Consider the following 22,488-nt stretch of genomic DNA (forward strand, 5'->3'; position numbering starts at 1 on the left):
GACGCCCTTTCATGACAGTCGGCGTACTGTACGTTGGAGTACTACTGCAAACTACCTTACAAGTCTATACATCCATCCATCCATACATGCACACAAAGACAAAAAAGGATCGCCGGCTTGTCCATCCCAGAGCCGCTAAACAGGGGCGCACGGATTGCCATTTGCCATGGCGAAGTCTTGCTGGCAACACGGCAGAGGATTGGGGAGAGAGGGCCCCATCCATCCATGATCCGTAGTCAAAAACCGATGGAAAGGGACACAAAGGAAAAAAGAAAAAAAAAGAGTGGACATCATCGTCATCGCTCAGATTGTTTTCTTCTTCTTCTCTGACGGCACGCCACTTGTACGCGTTTAAAACGCCTTGTGGCGTGTTCCGCCTAAAAGAGAGACATGTCGATGCTTGTCGATTTTCTGTACGCGGGTTTCTGAGACATGTTGACGACGAGACGAGAAGGCTTGCCTCGAATTACACAGACACAGCGTTACCGAGCGCAGGGAGGGACGTAGGGAGCTGGAGACGGCTACTATCGATCCCCCCCGTATTCTGCGTGGCGTCGTGGCACAGACACAGACTCATCAGGGCACGTTTTTTCTTGGTAGCACCAAGGCGAGATGAGACATGTCTCTTGTCTCGTCTCTTTTCTCTTTTGCTGCCTCTTATTCGCAGACGCAGGGCTGCGCTGGCAGTGATCCATAATAGCCGTGCTTTTTGCTTCCGGGCCAAGAAGACCAATCTCTTGCCGGCCTCGTCTCAGTACGCAGCCCAGCCTCTTTTTTAGTTTGATAAAGCTCCGGGTCCTAGCACCGACTACAGTAAACTAAGGCACACGCACACGCACGTTTTGCTACAGTGTATACTGTATAGCACAAACAAATAAAAGACGGCCATGGATGAGCTGCGAGGAACTTGAAGCCTCAGCCCGTGCTGGGGATCTAGCGCCAGGCCGGTCCATCTTGTTAGCGCTGGAACCGGCTCTGCCTCTGCTCTGGATTTGCGCTTGATATCGCGCCTTGCCCGGAACAGCAGTCGTAAGAGTAAAAAGAGAGCTCAGCTGCTGCTCTAGTCTGCATTGCTCTGGTGGAGGCGGCTCTCCTAGCACCGGGACAAGGCGGACTGGGGCCTGGCCTTTGACGCAATGGCAGACTCATCACTGAGATGGTGCCTGTATTAGCTCTGGAGTAGCATTGCCTTTGCGCTCTATTTTTAATTTGACCGTCATTTTATTGATTTTTTGGTTTCTTTACTGCTTGTCCCTTGGCGTCGTGCTTGCTTTGGGGGCCTGTTTGTTGTTTTTCAGCTCTTCGTTTTGTCCCAAATGACTCCGCCGGAGCCTTGCGTGCTCCCCGGCTTCTGTCGCTTTTTTTTCTCATAGACGGGCAAAAGCAAGCGAACAACGCAGTCGAAGGATGCTTCATCGTCTTCAGCTCGTTGTTCAGCTCGCATCTTGCTGCCACTCCGACTCCCGCAGCAGCATCGGCTGTTTGTCTTGTCCTCTTTTCCGATGCCTTCTTTTTTTTGTCTGCTTTCTCATTCCTCCCTCTTCCCTCTTCGCTCACCCTCGCTGCTCCATCGGGCTGTAATAATACCAAATATATATTAATGGCCGACATTCATCCAAATGCGACCCGTGTCGTCGCGATTGGCCAGCGTGGAGGTACACGGTACGGCGGCCTCTCCGCTGATTCCCGCCCTCACAGCCCGTAGCCGGTACAAGACAGGCACACACACTCTTCCCAGACTCCATATCCAATAAACCCTGTCTCTGTCTCTCTCTCTCTCTTTTTTGTTGCTGCTTGGCTTGGCTTTGCAAATTATCCAGCCCAAGCCCAAAGCAAAAAAAGCCCAGCCCAGGCCTCTCCAACATCCATATCCATATTAACCACGTCCAGCCCGCTAATCCCTTCAGGGCCTTTTGGTGCACGCATTCTCCACGGCGCGAGACATGGTTGCTGTAACTCCGTGCGTACCTGTACCTGTGCCTGTACGTACCTGTGCCTGTGCTCAACTCGCTGCTCACTCGTCTCCAGATCCCCATGTCCAGCCCATTCTCGTAGATGCTGTACATGCATACAAGCTGGATGGAGGTACATGCACCATTTGCTTTGCTTCTGCTTGGGAAGCAATCCAATCCAGTCCAATCCAGTCCAGCTAGAGCTCGGCATTCTTGCTTGACCCTGCCCATCCTCTTTTCCTCCTCCTCTCTCTCATTCAATCTCTTCCCCGGTCCATTCTTATCTCTGATTCTCCGCCAGTTCCGTCCCCATCTTGCCCTCTTCTCTCTCTCTCCTCTCCCACGCTCTCGCTCTTTTCCTATTATACACACAACGGTCTGATACCCACCACGGACAGCACCCACCTGGCACTACAGCAGCTCGGTATAGCATCGTACCGCATCGGTATCGTACCACTACGGGGTACTGCCTCTGCTATTACACGGTCTTGCTGCTATACATGCCCCATACTTGTTCCTCTACTCTGCCTGCTACTGCCACTGCTACTGCCACTGCTACTGCCACCTCAATATTAGTCGTAGCAGCTAGTGCCTGTGTACTAGCTGGCGCTACTTCTAGCACGCTCTCACCATCACTATCATTCATTGTTTTGCTTCTCCCCTAAAGGCCTGGGTCCCCGGCGTTGGCGCGCCTCTAGGTCCCCGACCCAAAAGCTACCTCGTCCCGCAGTACCCTCCACACCCCCGAGCAACCTCGCATCTACAAGGCCGCCGAGTCTCTTGGGCAACCTTGCGACTAGCCTCGATTCTGCTGCCGCCACTCTATTTGCTACGCAGCAGCCCCTTCGTCACTCAACCCGAGCCCGCTGCTTGCTTGCCTCTGGACATCTTTTGATTATCTCTGCCTCCATCGTATTCCCACACTCGCCTAAATCCTGCTACACGTACAATCTCCAGCAAACAGCGGCGCTAATCATTGAAAAAAAAGGGCCCGGCCGGAGCCTTTTCCTGCCTGCTGGGATCGTTCTCGCACGTGTCGAGAGTACCTGGGCCGCAAGTACCGGCACCGTCCATCGGCTGGGGCGCGCAACCTCGCCTGGCTGTACCTGGCCTGTACCGCTGAGCCCTTCGGACGGTTCCTTTCCTTCCTTCTCTTCCCTCCCGCAGCCACAGCCGCTCTTTCCCATTGTCTGCTCTCACGCAATTCTTTTTTTTGCGCTCTTCTTTACTTTGCATCTTTCTTCCTCCTTTAATCCCGTTATCCGTATCTTGCCTTTTCTTCTTCTTCTTCTTCTCTCCTCTGCGCTGCGCTTCTGAACCGACGTCCTCTCGCTCTTTTTGAACTTTTTTTGCTTTTTCTATTCTTCCTTCCATTCGTTTTTATCGCTTCCCCCCGACTCTCGCTACCGCATTCGTTCTTGTCCAATTCGTCCGCTGCCGCAAAAACAAACATACACACACTTGAGCAGCACTCTATCTTGCTTGTCTCAGTTTCCCGGCGCTCGACTCCGAAAGAAAACAAACACCCAATTTACATCGCCACTCGTTACATACTATAGCTGCGCAACCAAAAGGGGGAGAAGAAGAATAAAAAGAAGAAGAAATCAAAGAGGGAAACAAGAGGCCAACAAGAGGAGGGATATCGAACAGACGGAAAACACCACCTACTTTGCCCTCCGCCAGCGTCAAATGTGAGAGGCGCTCTCGCAATGGATCTCACGGTTCAGTCTCACCAGCTCCACCAGCTGAGCCAGCCTCAGCAGAATTCGCATACTCATCCTCCACAGTCTCAGATGATGTCTCAGTTCTCGCAGCCTCATATGCCGCAGCAGCAGCAGCAGCAGCAGCAACAACAGCAACAACAACAACAATTTCAACAATTGCAACAACAACAACAACAACAACAACAGCAGCAGCAGCAGCAGCAGCAGCAACACCAAAACCTCCAGCACCACCAACAGCAACACCAGCAGGTCGAGTCGCCCAGCGCCCAAAACGTCCTCGTCGAGGCCCGCAAGAACCTCCAGGTCCTCATCGACTTTGGCCTCTCCAAAGACCTGCTCCACCAATGGGTCGACCAGAATCTGGCCCCCTCCGCCTCGCCGCCCGCAGCCACCCCCATCCCGTCGCCGCTGCTGTCTCACCCGGCCTCGTCCCCCTCGCATCCGCTGCTGCAGTCGCCCCAGGCCTCGGTCCTTGCGCCGTCGTCGTCCGCCGTCCTCAGCTCGCCCGTCGCGTCTCTCTCCACCTCGTCGGCGGCCACGTCGCCGATTCCCGTCTCCTCGGCCACGGCGCCGTCGCCCGGGCCTGGCGCGCCCTCCATCGCCATCATCAAGACGGAGCCGTCGTCCTTTGCCGACGATGTGACGCGCGCCTGGGCCGCCGTCAACGTCAACGGCCTGCCGCCGCAGGTCCCCGCCGGCCAGCTCCAGCAGGTCTCCCGGATCGCTCCAGCGGCTTCTGGCGGCAAGTCAGACCCTGCCGCCTTCATCTCGCCGTCCATGCCGTATCTCAACCACCGCCCCCGAATCTCCGTCTCCTCCACCAGCTCCGGATCCTCGGGCCACGCCTCGCTGTGGTCCGTCAACTCGGCCCGCTCGTCCATGTCGTGGGCCTCGGCCTCGTCCCGGTCGCTGCCCATGACGCCGTCGCCCTCGTCGGCCAACAAGACAAACATATACTGGTGCACCTCGTGCGAGACCAGCTTCAAGCGCAAGTACGACTGGAAGCGCCACGAGGACGAGTTCCACGAGCGCTGGCGCAAGTATCCCTGCCCCGAGCCGGGCTGCAACCGCAGCTTCTGGGGCTCCAACTCGTTCAACCAGCACCACAAGCAGTGCCACGGCTGCAAGACGTGTCCGCACGCCGAAAAGGTCGTCCGCTTCCTGCGCAAGCGCAAGTACTGGGCCTGCGGCTTCTGCTCTGCCCTGCACCCGGCCCGCGAGCGCCACGTCGAGCATGTGGCCCGGCACTTTGAGTCTGGCCTGGGCAAGGCTGACTGGATGCACTCGCGCGTCGTCTACGGCCTGCTGCACCAGCCGCTCATCCACAACGCCTGGGACGCCATGGTGACGAGCAAGCAGGCCGAGTTTGGCGGCCGCCGTCCGCAGTTCAGCTGGCATCCCAGCAAGACGGGGCGTGCGCAGGGCTTCCTGGAGAAGGAGAATCCCGGCCAGCTGCAGGACCTGCTCGAGTTCTTCTCCGGCGACGAGAGCGAGGCCCAGTGGATTGTGGGCATCGCCTTTGACCTGTCCGACATGGCCTTTTCAAACAACCAGCCGTCGCCGCAGCCGCAGTTTGCGCCCACCGGCAATGCCATGGTTCCTGCGTCTGGCTATCCGCAGCAGGCAGATGCTCGCATGTCCTTTGCCACACCGCTGCCGTCACAGACGCCGCAGCAGATGCTCGCGTCTCCAGCTGGCGCGCCAAACGCCTTCAACTCGACTCCGTATCGAAATCCCTCTGCCTTTGTTCCGTCTCAGGCTTTCCCTGCAGGACAGCAGCAGCAGCAGCCGTCTCAGCTTGATAAGCGCGAGCTGCCGCCTGTGCCCCAAGGCTCAAATGCCCCCATGACAGAGGGCATGATGGACTTTGAATATTCTGCCAATCCCGTCATCTTCGAGGACTGGGAGAGCATCGCCAGCTCAACCTTTTTGGACACATCAGCTCACCAACAGCAGCAGCAGCCTAACCAAAGTGCTGGCTGGGGAATGAATCCATTCTATAGCGACCCCAATGTCAATTGATCAAGGCAAGCCCTGGTCAAGACAAAGAACAAGAAATGAAAAAACGCCACAAAAAATCCATCACGCTCTCTCTTATTAATCATTACCGATCACCGGCACTACCATCGTTATTATTTTCACTGCAGTCTGCTGTTAGCATCGATTGCTTTTCACGTCGACGTTGCATCAAAATATTTCCTTAATCTCACTTGCGCTTTTGCTCCATGTACTATTATCACAACTCAGCGCTACTCAGCGAACGTTTTTCCTTTGCATGTCTTTTTCAGTCTCTTATTATCATCTGCTTAACGGACAACCAACACCGAGCTTCGAGCATCGAAATGTCCGCAATCTCAAGGCAACACCTGCTTTTTTATCCACTGCCTTGGTTAATAATGATAATACCAAAAACCTACACCGCTTTTTCTTCTCTACAAACGAAAAGCGCTGGGCGTACATCTAGCCGCCACCTGATTTGAGAGCCTTGTTCTCTGCTACAGCCTCAGTCTACAACACCAAAATTTCCTTATTTTTATCATGTGTGTCTTCTATATAGTATCTTATATCGCGGAATCCACCCCCACAAGGGAGGAGTTGGAGGTTTAATCTATCGAGATGGATTTCTAATGGTCTTATCTGATCTCGGACTTGGGAAGCTTGCAGAGCTAGTTTCTTGTTTTTTTCCTTTCGTCTTTTGTTATTGGAAATGCTCGGGATCATATATATGCGTGCGGATGAAAAAGGGAGGACTTTGGATTACTTGATTGCTGTTTGACCTTTTTTTTTTTTTTTTTTTTTTGCCTTGATTCCGGCTTGCTTTTTGTCTTTGTTCCTAGCAGTTTAATCGGCCAATGTATACAGGTATGAGGGGATGGAATCTGCAATAGGACTGGTACATGTTTGTGGATTAGTGGAGCGTATAGACGGATAAATGATGATATTCTTGGTTGTTCAGATTTTGACCTGAAGGAGACTATATGTTGATGTAGTGACCATGATGTAGTACTCTCATGTATCTGAGTATCTTGAGCAAGTCTGCTTTCTTTCATTAGTCTGCTAGCCTCTCCATGTGGCGGATGACTCCAATGTGGCTTTGTTCTGCCACTCTATTCTGTCACCAGACATCGAAGGGCGCGATTCAGATTACTGGACCCCCACGAACGATACATATACTCTGACAAAAGAACAAAAGGGGTAATAGCCACGAGATCACTGTGGTGGATACCTACGAGATATTCCTGCATTATTTTTCTTTGACGTGATGCAAAGATGGACTGCAGCGAGCGGGCTGTTCAGATTAGCGCATTTTATACCTTTCATTGATGTTTTTCGTTGTTCAGATTTCGACTTGAAAGGGGCGATATTGTTCATGTGATGACTGGTGAGTGTTTTGCTGGCCAGGCCATGGTCTTACTGCTTGAGTGTTCTTTTCTGTTTCACCCACCTCTGCGGATCACACACGCTTTTACGGATGAGCAGAAAGAAGATTCATAGACGGTCATGAGATCACGGTGATGGATGCTGATGAGATATGCTGGTATTCTTTCCTTTTGTTCAGAATGCGGGAATAGACTACAGGGAGCAGGCTGTCAAGGTAAATGAAAATGTGTTCAATATATCTCATGTCATTTCATGTGTGTGGATTCTGGCCTCTGCGGTGGTTCAACGAGTGAGCGGGTGGAACAAGAGCTGCTGTTCAGTGATGAATTCACTTTGAACAGAAGATTTGAAGTCGTATTCAAAATTACTGTAGTTATATGATCGTATTTTATCGGCTATAAAAGCTATGGCTCTTTCCTAGAGATAAGCTTGACATACTATCACCAACTTTTGAGAGCAGAGTTGAGCGCAAGATACCTATTACGTTGGTTTCCACAGACACACACACAAACACACACACAACCTACAATCTTCCTACCTAACCAAAATGAGCTCGAACAAATCTTTCTTTAAGCGGGGTCAAGGCTCTTCCATCGAAACTGACGCTGATGAAATCGCCCGTCTACGCGCATACCCAGACCCTGACAAAATACGCGATCACCTGATGCAATGCATAAGAGGAGGAAATTTCGGAATTACTAGTCACTTTTCGTGGGAATTCATGAATGGAGATGAAAAAGCAAAGTTCTTACTCCTATTTGCCGAGTTTGCCCAGCTCAGAGGATCAAAGGAGTTAAGTACTTGGAAGGAGGAGTTTCAAGAGGAGTGGGATAAGTTTTGGATGTCTGACTCTGGAATGAAGTGGAAGAATGGCTGTAATCGTGAGGATGATACGTTGGACATTCAGGTTTATACCTAGACAGTCGTCCTACTGGTAGCACTTTGCTTAAACATTAAAGTGCAAGCAGGAAGAACAAAGGGTTGTTGTCAAATGACTACTAAAATATGTGGAAATAAGAAAAGGGGATATCATAAGAGCGGGTGGAACAGGGGCTGCTATTCAGCGATAAATTCATTATGAAAATATTTAATATTTTAATTTAAATTATTAAACATTTTTAATTATGGTTCATGGGCTATAAAATCCATGGCTATTTCCCATGGATTATAGATCAGCTTGACATCTCACCACCAGCCTTTAAAAGCACAATTAAGCACAAGACACTTGATACCTTAGATTTCCACACGCATACGCACGCATACGCTGCCTAACAACTTCCATACGTATCCAAAATGGACTTGAAGGAATCTGTCTCTAAGCTGGCTCGACGTGTGAAGGCCCCTCGCAGCGAAATTGTTCGCAGCGAAATTGAGACTCGTACAATCGAATATCCACGCACAGTCGAAGAGCGTGACGAATTACACCGACGCTTCATAGTGCAAATTGAAGGTGGATATTTTTGGCTTACTAAGGCTATTTTTGGGGACTACATAACCGGGGAAGATAGAAGGAATTTCGAGCCCCTATTTGACCGGTTCAAGAAGTCCAAGAAGCTGAGATGGTTATGGGGGGAAACAAAGGAGGAATGGAAGATGGATCTCAAGGAGGCTTGGAATGAATTTTGGGAGGAGGGGGGTGGTAAGAAGTGGATCGAGTATAACGAGGGGCTTGCTTTTTTGCCTGTTCTACGTGATATTAAACCGTGCTACTAGTAATACTTTACTTAAACATCAAAGAGCAAGCAGGAAGGACAAAGGGTGGTTGTCAAGTGACTAATACAATATATGGAGAAAGAAAAGGGGGATATGGTGATCAAAGAGATCAAATCTATTTAGTCGTGTTTAATAGATTATAAAAATCATCATTATTTCCCATACATTAACTTGGAGTATCATCACCAATGTTCAGAAGCAGACAAGATACTTACCTGTTACTTGAGTTGCCACACAGACAGACAAACACACACAACTCACACACACACACCATTCACACTCGCACACTCGCGCACTCGCATGCACATATACATTGTCTATAACGTCCATACTTATCTGAAATGGGGTGTTGCATGTCTAAGGACGCTCAAGTCAAGCCGGCCGGTAGCGTCGGAAACAAAGAACAACATAAGGAGCGTCTAATCACAGACGTAGACCCTCACCAAATGCGCGTTGAACTTATCAATTGGGTAGAAGATAGAAATCTGATCCAGGATCACTGGTTTGTGAAACTTATGACCGGCGATGAAATACAAGATTTCATCGGCGTATTTTCCACAATTCGGTGTTACGAAAAAGAGGAATGGAAAAAAGGTTTTAACGAAGAGTGGGAAAGGTTTTGGGCAACTGGGTCTGGACGCAAACGGTAATGAGCGAGAAGGAAGAACAAAGGGTTATTGTCAAGTGATCAATGTATACAAATGGAATACATCTAGTGTTTATCAAAGGGATTGGAAATGTAATTGTGTTTTAAAAATTATAAAAACCATGGCCTTTCCCTGTTATTAACGTTGTGTACCGCCATCAACAACAAAAACCACATCATCATCATTCCAATGCAAAGTTAAGCACAAGACGAGTCATTACTACCGTTTGCTGTACACATATATCTATAGTTGCAGCTTTCTATACACATCGAAAATGGGAAATTGTCTATCTGCACCAGCCCCAGACGAGCCAAACTCACCCGCAAATGACGAGAAACCTCCTGTGAAAAAACCTGTCCAAGTGCTGCTCCGTGAATACAAGCAAGGAATGTTGGAAGAAGAAGATTTCAGGTTTGATGAGCACCCTCTTGTTATTAAACACATGGACAAGGACGTCAGGCAGAGCTTCGGTGAGCTGTATGGGGGGCGTCAATGGCCCCCGACGGCCGAGTGGGTAAAGATATTTGACGAAAGATGGGAGACATTTCATAAGTCGAAGAAATCTTGGCCGATAGAGTACTTCAGCAAAGTATGAGCGTGCTCATGCCCATGACCAATGTTCCAATACTCCACGTGAACCTTTTTCTTGATGGGGGGGAATTTCCGTCTCGAAAGAGCGAAACTTTGCCATTGCTCTCGGAAAATTGGTTATTCGAAACGTTTGTTGGCGAGACTTATTCGAAGGATGGAACGCAAAAAACCACTTGGAGTGTTTCCTAGACAAGGGAAAGACGTGCGCTGCTCGTGAAGCCATAATCATTAGAGTAGATTCCACAAACAGTGAGGGATCAGAGACAGAGGACACAGACACAGACACACCTGAAGGAAGAGAGGAGACTGAAGCATCGATATTAGTTGGGATATCAGGGATTGTAACACTGAAAAGAACCAAAAAAAAAAAAAAAAGAGTGCGCAGAGATTCAGGCAAACATGGGCAAATAGGGGAAAGGCCGCAAAGGAAAAGATATTTCGGACACTCGTTGACAATAGATAGACGCAAGGTTGCAATAGGCATATATCTGAGCAAAGTATTCATTTCATATCTTCGCAGGATAAATTGATAGTGCTGTATTGATAGCGAGTGCTTGCCAGTTGCCCCAGCCGAGTCAGGAGGTGCAGCATAACGTGACCTGGAGACGAGCTCTTTCCTATCCGTTCGCACCTATGCACGCTGATTCTTTTCTCTTTTTCTAACATTTTCCGATTTTTTCCTATTTCCTATTTCAAACGCTGATAGTTTTATCTGAACTATTTGGGTATGCATTGTCTGGTTATTTATCTGCTTTTCCTCTTTTTTTCTAATCCTGTTCTCTAGGTGCTTCAGGCGTCACCACTTCGAACGATTCCTTCCCGGCGTCTTCTGCTCTCCAGCTTTCAACCTCGTCTTCCTTCCAACCTGTCCCTCTTGAATCTCGAATTGCTTCTTTGCTTCTTCTATTATTTCCCCCTTATCAATCGCTTCCATCAGCTGATCTCCATTCCCACCATCGACCACAACCAGCACTCCTGAAAAGCCCCCCAGGTCCTTTCTATCTGGTAATATTCATTTCGAATCGTCTATTCCTCGACATTAGTTTGATTCCCTGCAAGCTCCCAACCCCAAACGCCACTGTTTATCATTAGGTTGCTAACAATCATTGTCATTAGGCTTAGGTATTCGCTTCGTTCCTGTCATCCCATCGCGCCGCCTTCTCAAGCATTAGACTCGACATGAATCTCATACCCAATAAGCACTTCTGTATTCGTTCCATCCCATCCTCTCGTGCCTGCCGCACTAAGCATGAATCTGCTCGATGGGTCAATGTACAGACTCGAGATGACACCGGCTCTGGGAGGTCCCGGGATGATGAGAAACGGCACGGTTGAGTGCTTGAAGGCGCGAGTTTCGCGCAAGTCATACAGCCTGAGGATGTCATGCGAGGCACTAAATGCAAGAAGTCTTGTTAGCCCATGAACAAACAGTCCGGAGAACCCCAAACAACGGCATCGTTGCATCACAATCATCTTGCCCTTCTTTCCTTCCCCTCTCCGCTTGTTCTGCCCTTCATCTTCATCATCATCTTCATCTTTCAATTTCGCCTCTTCTCCTGTCTTTTCTTCTCCTTTCTCCTCTGCTTTTCTTCTTTTCTTTTCTTCTTTTCTTTTCTTCTTTTCTTTTCTTCTTTTCTTTTCTTCTTTTCTTTTCTTCTTTTCTTTTCTTCTTTTCTTCTTTTCTTTTCTTCTTTTCTTTTCTCATACTTCCACGTTCTTTTGTTCTGTTGTCAAGCTTCTCCTTCTTCTTGATCCTCTCTCTCCCCTTCTCCTTCTCCATCAACAAATCACCATCAACTGCAGACTTACCAGACTAGATGTCGTCCATTGACCATGGGCTTGATTGCACTCACTGCACCACTTCCTGCTGGAAACCTCAGCACCCTCTCTGGCTGCCATCCCCTTTTTGCCTTTCCTATGTCAAACTCTTCCACCGTTCCATTGCGTCTGCCCGCATAAATCTTGTTGCCGTCTGGGCTCCAGCAAGCGCTCATGCACCAGGGCGGCACACCGGCACGGTTGTTGATTCTCGCTACAGGGTTGGGTACTCTTCGATCCCAGATGCGAATTGTGCCGTCTATGGCTGACGACAAAAAGGTCGTGCGTGATATCTGTGAAGCTTCGTGCTGCGTGGGAGGCGGCTGCGAGCTGAGTATCATTGGAGATTGCGGTCTCTTCGTGTCCACTTGCTCAGATATATCAGCCATGGACTGGCTTTCCAGAGGCTGCTCTTGCTCCTGCGGTGCTTGGCTAGATTCCTCTGCTTTTATGGTATCCGTATCTGTCGCCAGCTCTGTCTGCTCTGAGATGCCTGACATGGCCGAAACCTGCGTGTCCCCAGGGCCTGAAGCTGGGGCTGGGGCTGGAGCAGCAGCAGCAGTAGCAGTATCTGGACGTGGGGTATCTACATCCATGGCATCCGCTCCCACTGGCGATTTCACAGGCTCTGATGGCTTGGCTTCCTCTCCAGTTACTGTACTGTCTAAGCCCGCCATGGTTGTGTCGTCTGGGTGATTCATGCTCGCATCATTCTCTTGCCCCATGCTCATACTAGCCCCAAATTCGTCGTCATCATGCCCAAAAGGCTGCTCACCTGCTGTCTCGCCAAACAAACTACCCGCATCATCACTTCCTCCAAAAAGACTCTCATGTGCTGGAGAGGCTGCAACAGCGATTTCATCTTCCCCTCTAGCTGCAACAGTGATCGACTTGTCAATTCCGTTTGAGCTTCCATCATCGTCTCCCCCCGATAAAGCTTGCTTTCCTCATTGGCGCCCCATTATTGGTGGCTATGGTGCTCGACGGCAAAGGCTCGTCGGCGTCTGCAGGAATTGGGGCACCGCTTGCAGGTCTCAGCTCAATGGACGAAATCTGACCACCACTGCCGTCAAAACTTCGTTTCACATTCCCCGTGTCAAGATCCCAGTCAAAGATGTTCTTGTCCCATGCACCGCTGAGAACGCTTCTCTCGTCAGGGGCCAGTGTCAACACGCTGACGGCATTAGTGTGCTTCTGCAAACATGATATCCTCTTCCCCTCGTCGTGGCGTACGCTCTGCAGGTTGATTGCGCCGGACTCGAGCCCAGACAGTAGCCAGAGCGCCTCTGAATGAACGGCCAGCGAGTAGACAGACGAGAGAACATGCTCCTGATCGCTACGGCCCGGCGCCGCGGGCTCTTCGTTGGGCCAGTACGACATGAGAATGCCAGCCTTTGTGACCGAGTCGACAAAAGGGTGTCTCTGTGCGACCGTCAGGGCCAGCTTGCCGTTGATGGTTCCCTGCCCGTCGTACTTGCGTATGTACCCGTCAGCCCCTCCCGTGATCCAGTACCGCAGATCCGGCGTGATAGCCATGGCGTTGATGCTTGTCGACATGGGCGCTGCCATGGTGGGCACAATGTCGTACAGCCGCGCTGAGTAGACTTCGGGTCGGATCTTGGGGCGCCACGTTCGAAAGAGAGTCGGGAGCTCGTCGAGCCCTGGCGAGTCGGCCTTCTTCTCGGGCGATGTATGCTCCTTGGGAGGGACTCTGTCGTCGGTATCGGCGTCGACGTCGGCATGAGAATTCGAGAGCGAGTACGGGTTGGTCGCGGCTTGGCTGTCGTCGCCCATCACCACCACCGTGGCGGTCTCGTCGCCGCCGTTTTCCGTCTCTCCCCTCCTGCTTCCCTCCTCCTCGTTGTTGTTCTCGCCATCAAAGTCGCCCTCCTCTTCTCTGTCACCGTCGTCGGCATCCTCCATGACCTCATCCGGCTCATTGTCGCGGTCGGACGTGGGCGAGCTTGCCCGCGACTGCTCCTCTTCGTCCATTCGTCGTCGCGCTGTCGGTGGTTCAGGTCTAGAGGCACACAGGCATTGAGTCAGTACCGTCGCTGGCAATGCATCGCTGCCTGGAGGAGACGAACGTGGAGTGCGACGCAAAGCTCACAGTGACGCCGCAGTTGGTGGAGAGCTGTGGACGACGCCATCACGCCTGGAGAACAGGCGAGGCTGCGTTGTCGCCGCTTACGTAACATCGACCGATGTCGCTTTGAGTTTAGCCTTGCGCGCCGATTCCGCAGCCTTACCCCAGAGCCACTTTAGCGGTACCTGGCAGCTTGTTTAGCTGCCGTGATAGGCCAATTGAGAGGCTGCATGCAGTACAACAACCATCTCCGAGACTATTTCAAGGTGCGCCATACGACACTATTGCAGTATAAAAGGTCTAGAAATACGTGCATTATTTATACTTGGCACTTTACTACCACCTTTTATTCATTTGGACATGGCTACTCAGACTTTCCTACTTATTCATTGCTATGTGGCCATTTTAAATTTTTAATACCACCATGGAGCCACTTGATGCTACTTTACAGCCACCAAGTCTGTTCGCGCTATCATCTACCTATAGCTATTTGGTATGTGCTTGGCTTTTGAACAACTTTCAGACTGATTTCGGTGGTATATTCCACCTACATAGTGGTATATACACCGGAAATCGTAGTTTTTGGAACACAGGAGTAAACACTAAGCAATATCGACATTCATTTTTTTATCTAGTCACTGCTAAAATCAATCAACAGCTCCTCCCCCTTCTTGCTGCATGCACCCGAGGCTCACTTCTGAGCCATTGGTTGGGGTATAGCTGCTTTAGCTGATGCCGCCCCCCTTACCCTCTACCCTATCACCAACCTTCGATAGCTATAGAACAACAGCTCATCGATTGTATAGTCTGCACAAATTTTTACAGCCCTGGCATTGACTGGGAAAAGGCCAATCTGGAGGCGTTTTGGCAGGCGATGGGGGCTAGTAGAGCCCGCTGGAGCCCGCTGGAGCCTTCGAAATCCTCCTCCAGCCGGCTTCCAGCTCCATAGCACTTGTACAAGCATGAGCAAACCTGACTGCATACATGTACTTTGATACAGCAATGGCCACAGAAGGCCCTTCCTGAGCGATGCTGCTAGTCATCGTGTATCTGATTTTCGGCATGGTATCCCGTTTTGCAAGAATGCCCGCAAGGGCACTTGTCGCTACACATTGTTATTTAAAGAGTATAACAAAGGATCCCGAGCTTGATCAAGCGCTCAAATATGGAAAAATGGAGGCTAAAAGCCTCCTGGTTTAGGCCGTAGATGTTGGAAGGGGTTTGTCGATAGTTTCGATCAATAGCTCTAGTGATAGGAACACACGTAACAGTTGCGGTAGTCGATTTTTTGGCTTTCGCAGCTTCTTCAACAAAAAAACCTGGGACTTTGTAGAAGTGACAAGGCCGTGGTACGTGAAGAGCCCCGTTGTTATACAAACAATGGTTTGAAAGCCTCCTTCATTGGTGATATAGCAAGAAGTATTCCAGTGAGCTGCCTTTAAGGTTTCCACAGGTTAGAGCAAGATCAAGGGCCCTATTAGGAGAAGAGAGAGTAGAATCTGGCACTAGGCACATGGAGTGTTGTAGGCTTAGAGGCAAGAACATGCCGCGAGCTTGAATGTGGCATCATCGGGAGCGCAGCCTCCGCGAAGCTCAAAGGCTGTATCTGTTTCCTAGTCTCTGACATTGTTATCCTTCCGCAGCAGGGGGAGATCTTACTGGCATAAGCTTGAGCTTGTCAAAACCTTTGTATCCTGTCGGCCGCTGTAAGAACTAGGGTTAAGGCATGCGAAAATGGGTATACCTATTAGGCGTATTATCGAATTTGCCTTTGTGTTGGGCTGCATTATCGAGAGGAGATTGATAATTTTCATCAGTAATCAAGCTGGAGCTAAGAAAGTCTTTGACGCAGACCATATCGCGAGGATAAATGTCGAACAACTCCTTAAGGGTTGCAGAGTTTTGATTCCACATTGCTTGGCTCCCGGGGTCAGGCTCCGGAACTTGTAGGAGGTTCAAGCATTGTAAATGGTAAGAAGGGCAATGATTGCAGAGCATGATTGTCTACCAAGACGCACAACTTTGCCCAAATCCAAGCGGACACATTCTTCTAGCAGCTGCTCCAGCGCATGGTTTTTTTGAACGGCGTTAACGACAGGCACAGGCAACGAATGCAGGCCTTTAAGGTTTTTACAAAACTATCGATGGCGACAGTAGGGGCGAAAGTCCTTCTGGCTCCAGATGGCCCTTGTATAATGGAGGACTTGCCAGTCACCATAGCCCTGCATGTGGCTTCCTGGGAGAAATCGAGTTTGTCGGCAGCTGCACACCTTTGCGTTGGCTGTCACTCAATTCCAGGATGCCTTGGATTAGATGAATAATACGGCAAAGGTACAGCCATAACCTCACGGTCTGCACCATTCGATTGGATACCTTGAATGACTGCTGTCGAATATTTCGTACCCTGCAAAGTACTTCTCGCGATCATCACAGCACAGCGATGCCTGAAATTGCCTATAGCTTGGTCTTCTGCTCATAGCTAGCACGGTAAGGAATTGTAGTTCGTGACGGGGGGCAAGAGATCTTGGGTCGCGTTGTTTGAAGGAAGTGAGCGTCTCGTTTCTTTCGTCTGTTTGACTGTCAACTGTTAGCTAAGAAGCCACTTTGTGCCGATAATAGGACGACAAGAGCTAGAAACCGGCTTTTTGTTCAGCACATCTCGATTCTTACAAAGAGACTCTCTTGGGAGCTCGCAAGAGAGGAATTCCTGGTTGTCTTGTAGTCCACATTGCTTGGATGCTAGCACTAAGAATTGGGCTACTCACTGGCATGCTCGTGGGAAGGAGACTGGCGGCGCCTCCGAGTTTCTAGACCAGTTGCGCAGAGACTAAGTGGACTGTCGGCTTTTGAGATGGATTTCGTTGATGAGAAAGACCGTAGATTTCTCGAGAAAGAGAAAGAAACGAGGTTGATAGCCATTCTCTATAGAAGCGCTGTTCTAGCGTTCGGTGCGTAGCCCAGAGTTGGAGCCGACTCAGGAGGTAGTCAGAAATGCTGCTGACTACATGTAGTTAGGCATGGCAATAACAATATTACTGGGATTATTCAAACCTGAAATTGTGTCTGTCTTCGAGCTCGGACCGGCTGGGGGTGAAAATATGCGATAATATTCAGTACGAATAGCTCTCTTGGAGACCAATTCGGGCTAATTTCTTTCTTTAAACCTAGGCGAGTCTCCATCTTTTTGTTTATATCCAAAGATACTGCTGGTCGTGGGCGGTGTGCACTGCGCTGTATAAAGTCTTTCTATCAAGAGTCCCAAGTTAGCAGCGCGCACAAAGGGTTGACGAGCTCTCCGCGAAACAAACTCTTCATCTGCCTTAAAACTTACCTCTGAAGGCTAAGGGGAGCTTACTATATCAAGCAAAATCCTAGACTGTAATCATTCAGAGCCCACATGGGCTGATAGTGTCTTGAGGGACACAAAGAAAGCGGCCATGAGGTAGAATCATAAAGAAGCATCAACCTGCGGGAATTTCTGTGCTTGATCCTGTGCCATATGTCTTCAATCCCACCAGTCTCTTGATCAAACACTCGTATCTTGTTCTAGCCTGGATGAATCGGTCGTAGACATGCTGGCGTATGGCTTTTTGCCAAGCTTCTTGCTGAGAAAATCGCTTACTCTATGAATGTATTGTGTATCCATAGAATGGCCTGTATTAAAGAGAAATTAGCGACCAACGAACATTAGTGATTAGACGATGAAGATTGTTATACAAGAAGGATAAAAACATACAATTGGCCAACCATGTCCTGGTCGAGACTGAGAATAAGGGATAAAACATGTTCGCGAATGGCTTCGCAAAAGCCTTTGACACTGGAATCAACTTCCAAAATAATATCAAGCCTAGGCAGGACTATAGTCACCAATAGTTGACCACCGGAGGAGCTTTTGATTCTTTGAATCATGCGTCGAGCTTGGAGGTCCCCTCTATACGGCCGTTTTGGAGCAGGAGATCATCGAGTTCAGCGGAAATAAAGACCCTGTGCAATTAGAGAAAATGCGCGGCAAAAGAGAAGCCAAGTAGTCGATGTTTCGGCATTTGGATGTGGATTGTGTGCGGTGAATTCGAATCGACCACGCCTAGGAGCTGCCAATTGAGGCTTTCTTTTTGGATCGCTGAGGCTGGTTTTCTTTGGATAAACGGATGACTGGGGAGTGGAAGGTGTTGTACTGTCTATAATCTCTAGTAGGCTGCTTTTGAAAGAGGAGATTTGGCAGTGGATGGCGACAAGAGAGACAATACAGCTAGTAGAGTTGTTTTTGTAAAATTGAAAATGTTGGCTTTGGGGCTGTATTTTCGGCGTAGGTAGTAGGGAGTTGGCGGTCCGGCGGTTACTGCCGTTTTCTGGCAGTTGTCTCCATTGCCTGGTAACGCCAAGAGCGAAACAAAAAAGGAGAAAAAGCATATAAATGAAAAGGAAAATATTTTCATTCGATGTAAAATGTACGATCAATTATTTCCTCTCTCTCTGTCTCTCTCTTTTTTTTTTTTTTTTTTTTTGTCGATAATTTGGCTTCGGTAATACTGGTGTATAAAACAGCAGCCTCTATTTTCGCTCAGCGTCGCATTACATTTGAAAAGACCTGCTTTTCAATACAAGCTATTAGCTTGTAAAGTTTGGAAGAAAAATACACTCAACTAGTCCATGCGACATAGCAAATCAATACCATCGTGCATGCTGTGGTTTGTTGAATGCGCAGCTAGGTACATCAGCAGCCTGGGGCGCGGTCGTGTACGGTGTAGAGAATACTGACAAAAAGCAAACAAGGGTTTGCTGAATAACTTTCCTGATTTCTCCAAAGGACTTTGATAACAATAATCAATGCATTTTGTTCATTCTGAAAGGCCATAGAAGCTGCTCGTCATGTGTGCTCATCCGCTAGTGGACTATTGCCCAGTGCCAAGCTATAAGGCAGACAGCAAATATTTGTTCGATTTCTAACATATTATTGGCTTGCAGTAATTGTTTTCAATATGCACTCGCTGTTGTGGTAAAAAGTGCGAGGCCGAGAAGTAGGGCGAGCGGCTACCGAAAATGACGGCCGACTGGAGCGCAGCTTAAAAGCTTCATACCTTTTCTCGCCACCTTTTGGCCTGACAAATCTCCAATTGCCTCAGACAGGCTCTTTGTGTTCCAAAAGAGTGATCAAATAGGTGAGAAATGTATTGTCGTATAGTGTTGTTCTGAAAGATGAGGGAACTAGGTTATGAGACATGGTATATAGTACGTTCGGACTCGTCGATGGTGCCAAGCAGCCTGGAAATGCCCCCGTATATATGCATGTATACTTAATTGAAGTATGCCATCAAGGTGGATTATCCAGCAACTTCAAAGCCTTCATCATATCTCCCCACTATACACCCTTTCTGACGTTTTACTAGATTCTTTTCTCCTTCTCTCCAATCTCCTTGTCGTATTGTTTTCCTGCCATTTCTGTCCTTTCTCTCCTCATTCTTAGCCACCTGTTCTGATCAAGACAAATAATCATCCTGCTTTATGGAGAATGTTTGTCACGTGGCCTACTGCGGCACGCCTCCTCTGCTTGTCACTAGCTTAGTTCTTCTCTTCTTCATCATCACAGTTTTAAGTCACAGTCACATAGTACACCCTTCGAGTGTCAGTGCCTTTGGTTGTTGTGTTTGTTCTCATTTGCTTTGTTTCGTTCGTGATCCCTTACAATGTTGGTGGTAGCCGACATATCGATATTCGTATCTCAATCCCCCCATTCATCACCATTCAAACGCTGCCTCCCCCCAGTCAAGATGCCGTTAATCAGTGGCTGGACGCTAGGCAGGAGGCCCATAGTCCAGAAGCCCAGACTCTATCTTATTGACGAGCGCCGAGCCGAGAACCAAGCAAGGATTGACAGCACTAACCGTGAAAACGGACCCAGGCGCTTCATCAACATCGTCCAGCAGGCGCTTCATCAACACCGTCCAGCAGACACTCCAGCATCAGCAGACTGATACAGGTATGCGCCCACTCTCATCTTGACTTGCGTGAAGCTGGCAGCTAACGACGGGCCTTCGCAGACGATAATCTTGACGATGAACTCGCCATTGAACCGATTGGCGGAGGCGTCCCGTCGTGATAGAACTGCTCGCTACCAATTTTACCTGTCAAGTCCAGTCCTTGCTCACCGCAACCATCTAGCGTCAAAGGGCAAATTTTCTCTTCATCTTCGTCTTCATTATCAAGTATATAGATCATTCATGACAACTACGGTAATGTCTGCTAAGTGGTTGTTGGGGGACTCTTGCCCTGACATCCCCAGGAAGGAAGGAGATATGGGACCACCCTATGTATATATAGCTGGACTAGATCCTGCATCATGAGAAGAGACAAGCCTTTCTACCCCTCATACTGTGCACATACGTTCCATGACGTCCAGGGCACTATGTGAGGGGACTGCTCCATCCGCAATAGTGGTAGTCGTCAACTAGGCGATAAAGTGTACCTCCATCTGAATAAGGGATACCATATCCTATGTTAACCCCCCCTAGAAAATGGTCTTAACAGAGAGCCGGTGCTTTTGAAGTTCTGCGCAAGGTTGGTTCCTTGGCCTATCAACTGAAACTGCCTCCCGCTTGGAAGATACATGACGTGGTCTCAGTCGCACATCTATTGCTTTGCTAGGTCCACAAACAGATGATCCGCATGGGCAGACGCCCGGTGAGCACCAAATCATTATAATAGACGACGAAAAGCACTGGGAAGTAAAGAAGATAATGCAGAGGTAGTTTAATAAATGAGGGAGAAACACCCAAGTGAAATACCTCGTTGAATGGAGGAATTGTGGGCACGAGGAGAAACAATGGATAAAGAGGAGGGATGACCCTACAACTTGACCAGCCGCTTTGTTCAGGCTTTTTTGCTTGCATCTCATGCCATGGCCAAAATTTCATATGAGTTTGAGTTCAATCGCAAGTGATTTGTATGTAATCCTGTTTCCTCCCCTCTTTTCAACACACCCTATCAGCTTAACAGACACGTGGTACCTTATATCAGAGGTCTTCAGGACCTTGAGGAGTTTGATGATTTATTGGTGTGCGTGTGTGACTAAGAACAAGAGCAAGCCGTTCAAGCAAAAAGGTAGACTTTATATGCTGACATCCGAGATCCTTGTATGATCGGGCGGGACCACGAGAACAAGGTCTATTGGAGACCGGAAGCTGATTTGGCGGAACGTGCTTGTGTGGCGTTTTTTTCGTTAATCATAATTGTAACCTCAACTGTTACCGTATATGCTGACGTGCGCGAATCATGGAGTGAGTCATGGTCTCCTGTGGGAGCTCCTTGCTATAATACAAGGAGACCTTGAAGGGTTGAAAGGGCTTGCTATCCTCATAGAACTAAGAGGTGGAAGCCACTCGTATTGTTTCAATACAAATGGAGGGACCTCCTTCTTCCCTGGGGAGTTGGGCAGGTGTCCTACAACAGGCCTGGTAAATGAGGCTGGAAGCACATGACTCCTCAAGACCTCCTCTCAAACCCAGCGACCTAAGGAGCCATAAAGACCTTTCTGAGACCTGGCCTAGCCCTCGAGTTTGTCGTCTTGTCGTCTTGTCATTATTTAATTAGAGATCTTATCCAAATCCTTCATATCCATGCAATCTCTCATCTCGAGACACTTCGTTTCTAGGCCGATTCTTTGTTTGTTTGTTTGTACCCGTCACATCGCAGAGTCCAATTTGGTTTGTTTCCCTCAAGATCATCCAGCTATTAAAGCCGCAGTGGTTGGGATGGAAGGTTGGCATCTTTGCAAAGTTATTTTCGCGTGATGATTCATTCGGCACAATCTCACGGTGGAGGGAATTATGCTGCTTGTCGGACTGTTTCTTCTCCTCCCCCGTCTTATTCTTCATTTTCACAGTAAAGTCTCAAGTTCTCATAACCTATCTGCGGTCTCCAGTGACTCAGTGAGAATGATGATTGATTCAGAATGTGTAAGCTGCTCGAGAAAATGCATAGACTTGGTAAATAAGGATAGAAACGCGTGACGACTCAACAGTTTCTTGTCTCCGTATGCCAGAAGTGGTTGGAAGTAGCGTGTTTCATTTCCGAAAACCACGGTCTGTCAGAGCTTGACAGCGGCGTAGCATATGTCGTGTGGTAGTGTTTGTAGATTGTGTTTCGGAAAGGAGCAAATGCTCGTTCAAAGGATTGGCTTGATAGACACAGGTGGCATGTGACCATACTACACCTCCCCTCAAGCCTAGTAGATAAATGAAGCTATCACGACCTTTCAAAGGCTGATCCAAGCCTTCAGTCTTGTTATGTTCTTCATTCTGAGGCCCATTGTTATTCGCATCCTTTGTTTCTAGGCAAATATTCATCCCGAGGTCCTTCGTGTCCAGGTAAATATTTGTTGTTTTATCCAACACATTCTCATGGCAGGGCATCTTCGGAGAGCCGTCCTGCTAGTCGCACTCTTTCTACTTCTTCATCTTCGTAGTTGAGTGCGAGAGCTTTTGTCAACCAAATAGGGACTTGGCGAACTTGGGGATTTATCCTGTGTGTGTGAGAACAAATGCTTGTGCAAACGGATAAGTTTGATGAATGCGGGCAGG

At 48.8% G+C, this 22,488-nt stretch overlaps 8 protein-coding genes across 8 annotated transcripts; 5 read left to right on the forward strand and 3 right to left on the reverse strand.

Annotated features, from left to right (window-relative positions):
- Positions 1–2,921: 2,921 nt before the first annotated feature.
- Positions 2,922–3,326, reverse strand: TrAtP1_002269 (uncharacterized protein; the record flags this gene model as incomplete). Its single annotated transcript, XM_066111383.1, has 1 exon — positions 2,922–3,326. One exon carries the CDS (start codon positions 3,324–3,326, stop codon positions 2,922–2,924), a length of 405 nt encoding a protein of 134 aa, XP_065967457.1.
- Positions 3,327–3,661: 335 nt separating this feature from the next.
- Positions 3,662–6,632, forward strand: TrAtP1_002270 (uncharacterized protein; the record flags this gene model as incomplete). Its single annotated transcript, XM_066111384.1, has 2 exons — positions 3,662–3,673; positions 3,740–6,632. 2 exons carry the CDS (start codon positions 3,662–3,664, stop codon positions 5,696–5,698), a joined length of 1,971 nt encoding a protein of 656 aa, XP_065967458.1. The 3' UTR covers positions 5,699–6,632.
- Positions 6,633–7,604: 972 nt separating this feature from the next.
- Positions 7,605–7,976, forward strand: TrAtP1_002271 (uncharacterized protein; the record flags this gene model as incomplete). Its single annotated transcript, XM_066111385.1, has 1 exon — positions 7,605–7,976. One exon carries the CDS (start codon positions 7,605–7,607, stop codon positions 7,974–7,976), a length of 372 nt encoding a protein of 123 aa, XP_065967459.1.
- A 374-nt stretch (positions 7,977–8,350) lies between these two features.
- Positions 8,351–8,770, forward strand: TrAtP1_002272 (uncharacterized protein; the record flags this gene model as incomplete). Its single annotated transcript, XM_066111386.1, has 1 exon — positions 8,351–8,770. The coding sequence occupies one exon, from the start codon at positions 8,351–8,353 to the stop codon at positions 8,768–8,770; it is 420 nt and encodes a 139-aa protein (XP_065967460.1).
- Positions 8,771–9,691: 921 nt separating this feature from the next.
- TrAtP1_002273 (uncharacterized protein) lies at positions 9,692–11,130 on the forward strand (the record flags this gene model as incomplete). The annotated part of the gene is made up of 2 exons (XM_014085490.2): positions 9,692–10,006; positions 11,125–11,130. The coding sequence occupies 2 exons, from the start codon at positions 9,692–9,694 to the stop codon at positions 11,128–11,130; spliced, it is 321 nt and encodes a 106-aa protein (XP_013940965.2).
- Positions 11,131–11,169: 39 nt separating this feature from the next.
- TrAtP1_002274 (uncharacterized protein) lies at positions 11,170–12,503 on the reverse strand (the record flags this gene model as incomplete). Its single annotated transcript, XM_066111387.1, has 2 exons — positions 11,170–11,401; positions 11,818–12,503. The coding sequence occupies 2 exons, from the start codon at positions 12,501–12,503 to the stop codon at positions 11,170–11,172; spliced, it is 918 nt and encodes a 305-aa protein (XP_065967461.1).
- Positions 12,504–12,741: 238 nt separating this feature from the next.
- On the reverse strand, positions 12,742–13,818 carry TrAtP1_002275 (uncharacterized protein; the record flags this gene model as incomplete). Its single annotated transcript, XM_066111388.1, has 1 exon — positions 12,742–13,818. The coding sequence occupies one exon, from the start codon at positions 13,816–13,818 to the stop codon at positions 12,742–12,744; it is 1,077 nt and encodes a 358-aa protein (XP_065967462.1).
- Positions 13,819–19,680: 5,862 nt separating this feature from the next.
- TrAtP1_002276 (uncharacterized protein) lies at positions 19,681–19,884 on the forward strand (the record flags this gene model as incomplete). Its single annotated transcript, XM_066111389.1, has 1 exon — positions 19,681–19,884. One exon carries the CDS (start codon positions 19,681–19,683, stop codon positions 19,882–19,884), a length of 204 nt encoding a protein of 67 aa, XP_065967463.1.
- Positions 19,885–22,488: the final 2,604 nt, after the last annotated feature.

This window comes from Trichoderma atroviride, chromosome 1 (assembly GCF_020647795.1).
Source record: "Trichoderma atroviride chromosome 1, complete sequence".
NCBI lineage: Eukaryota > Fungi > Ascomycota > Sordariomycetes > Hypocreales > Hypocreaceae > Trichoderma > Trichoderma atroviride.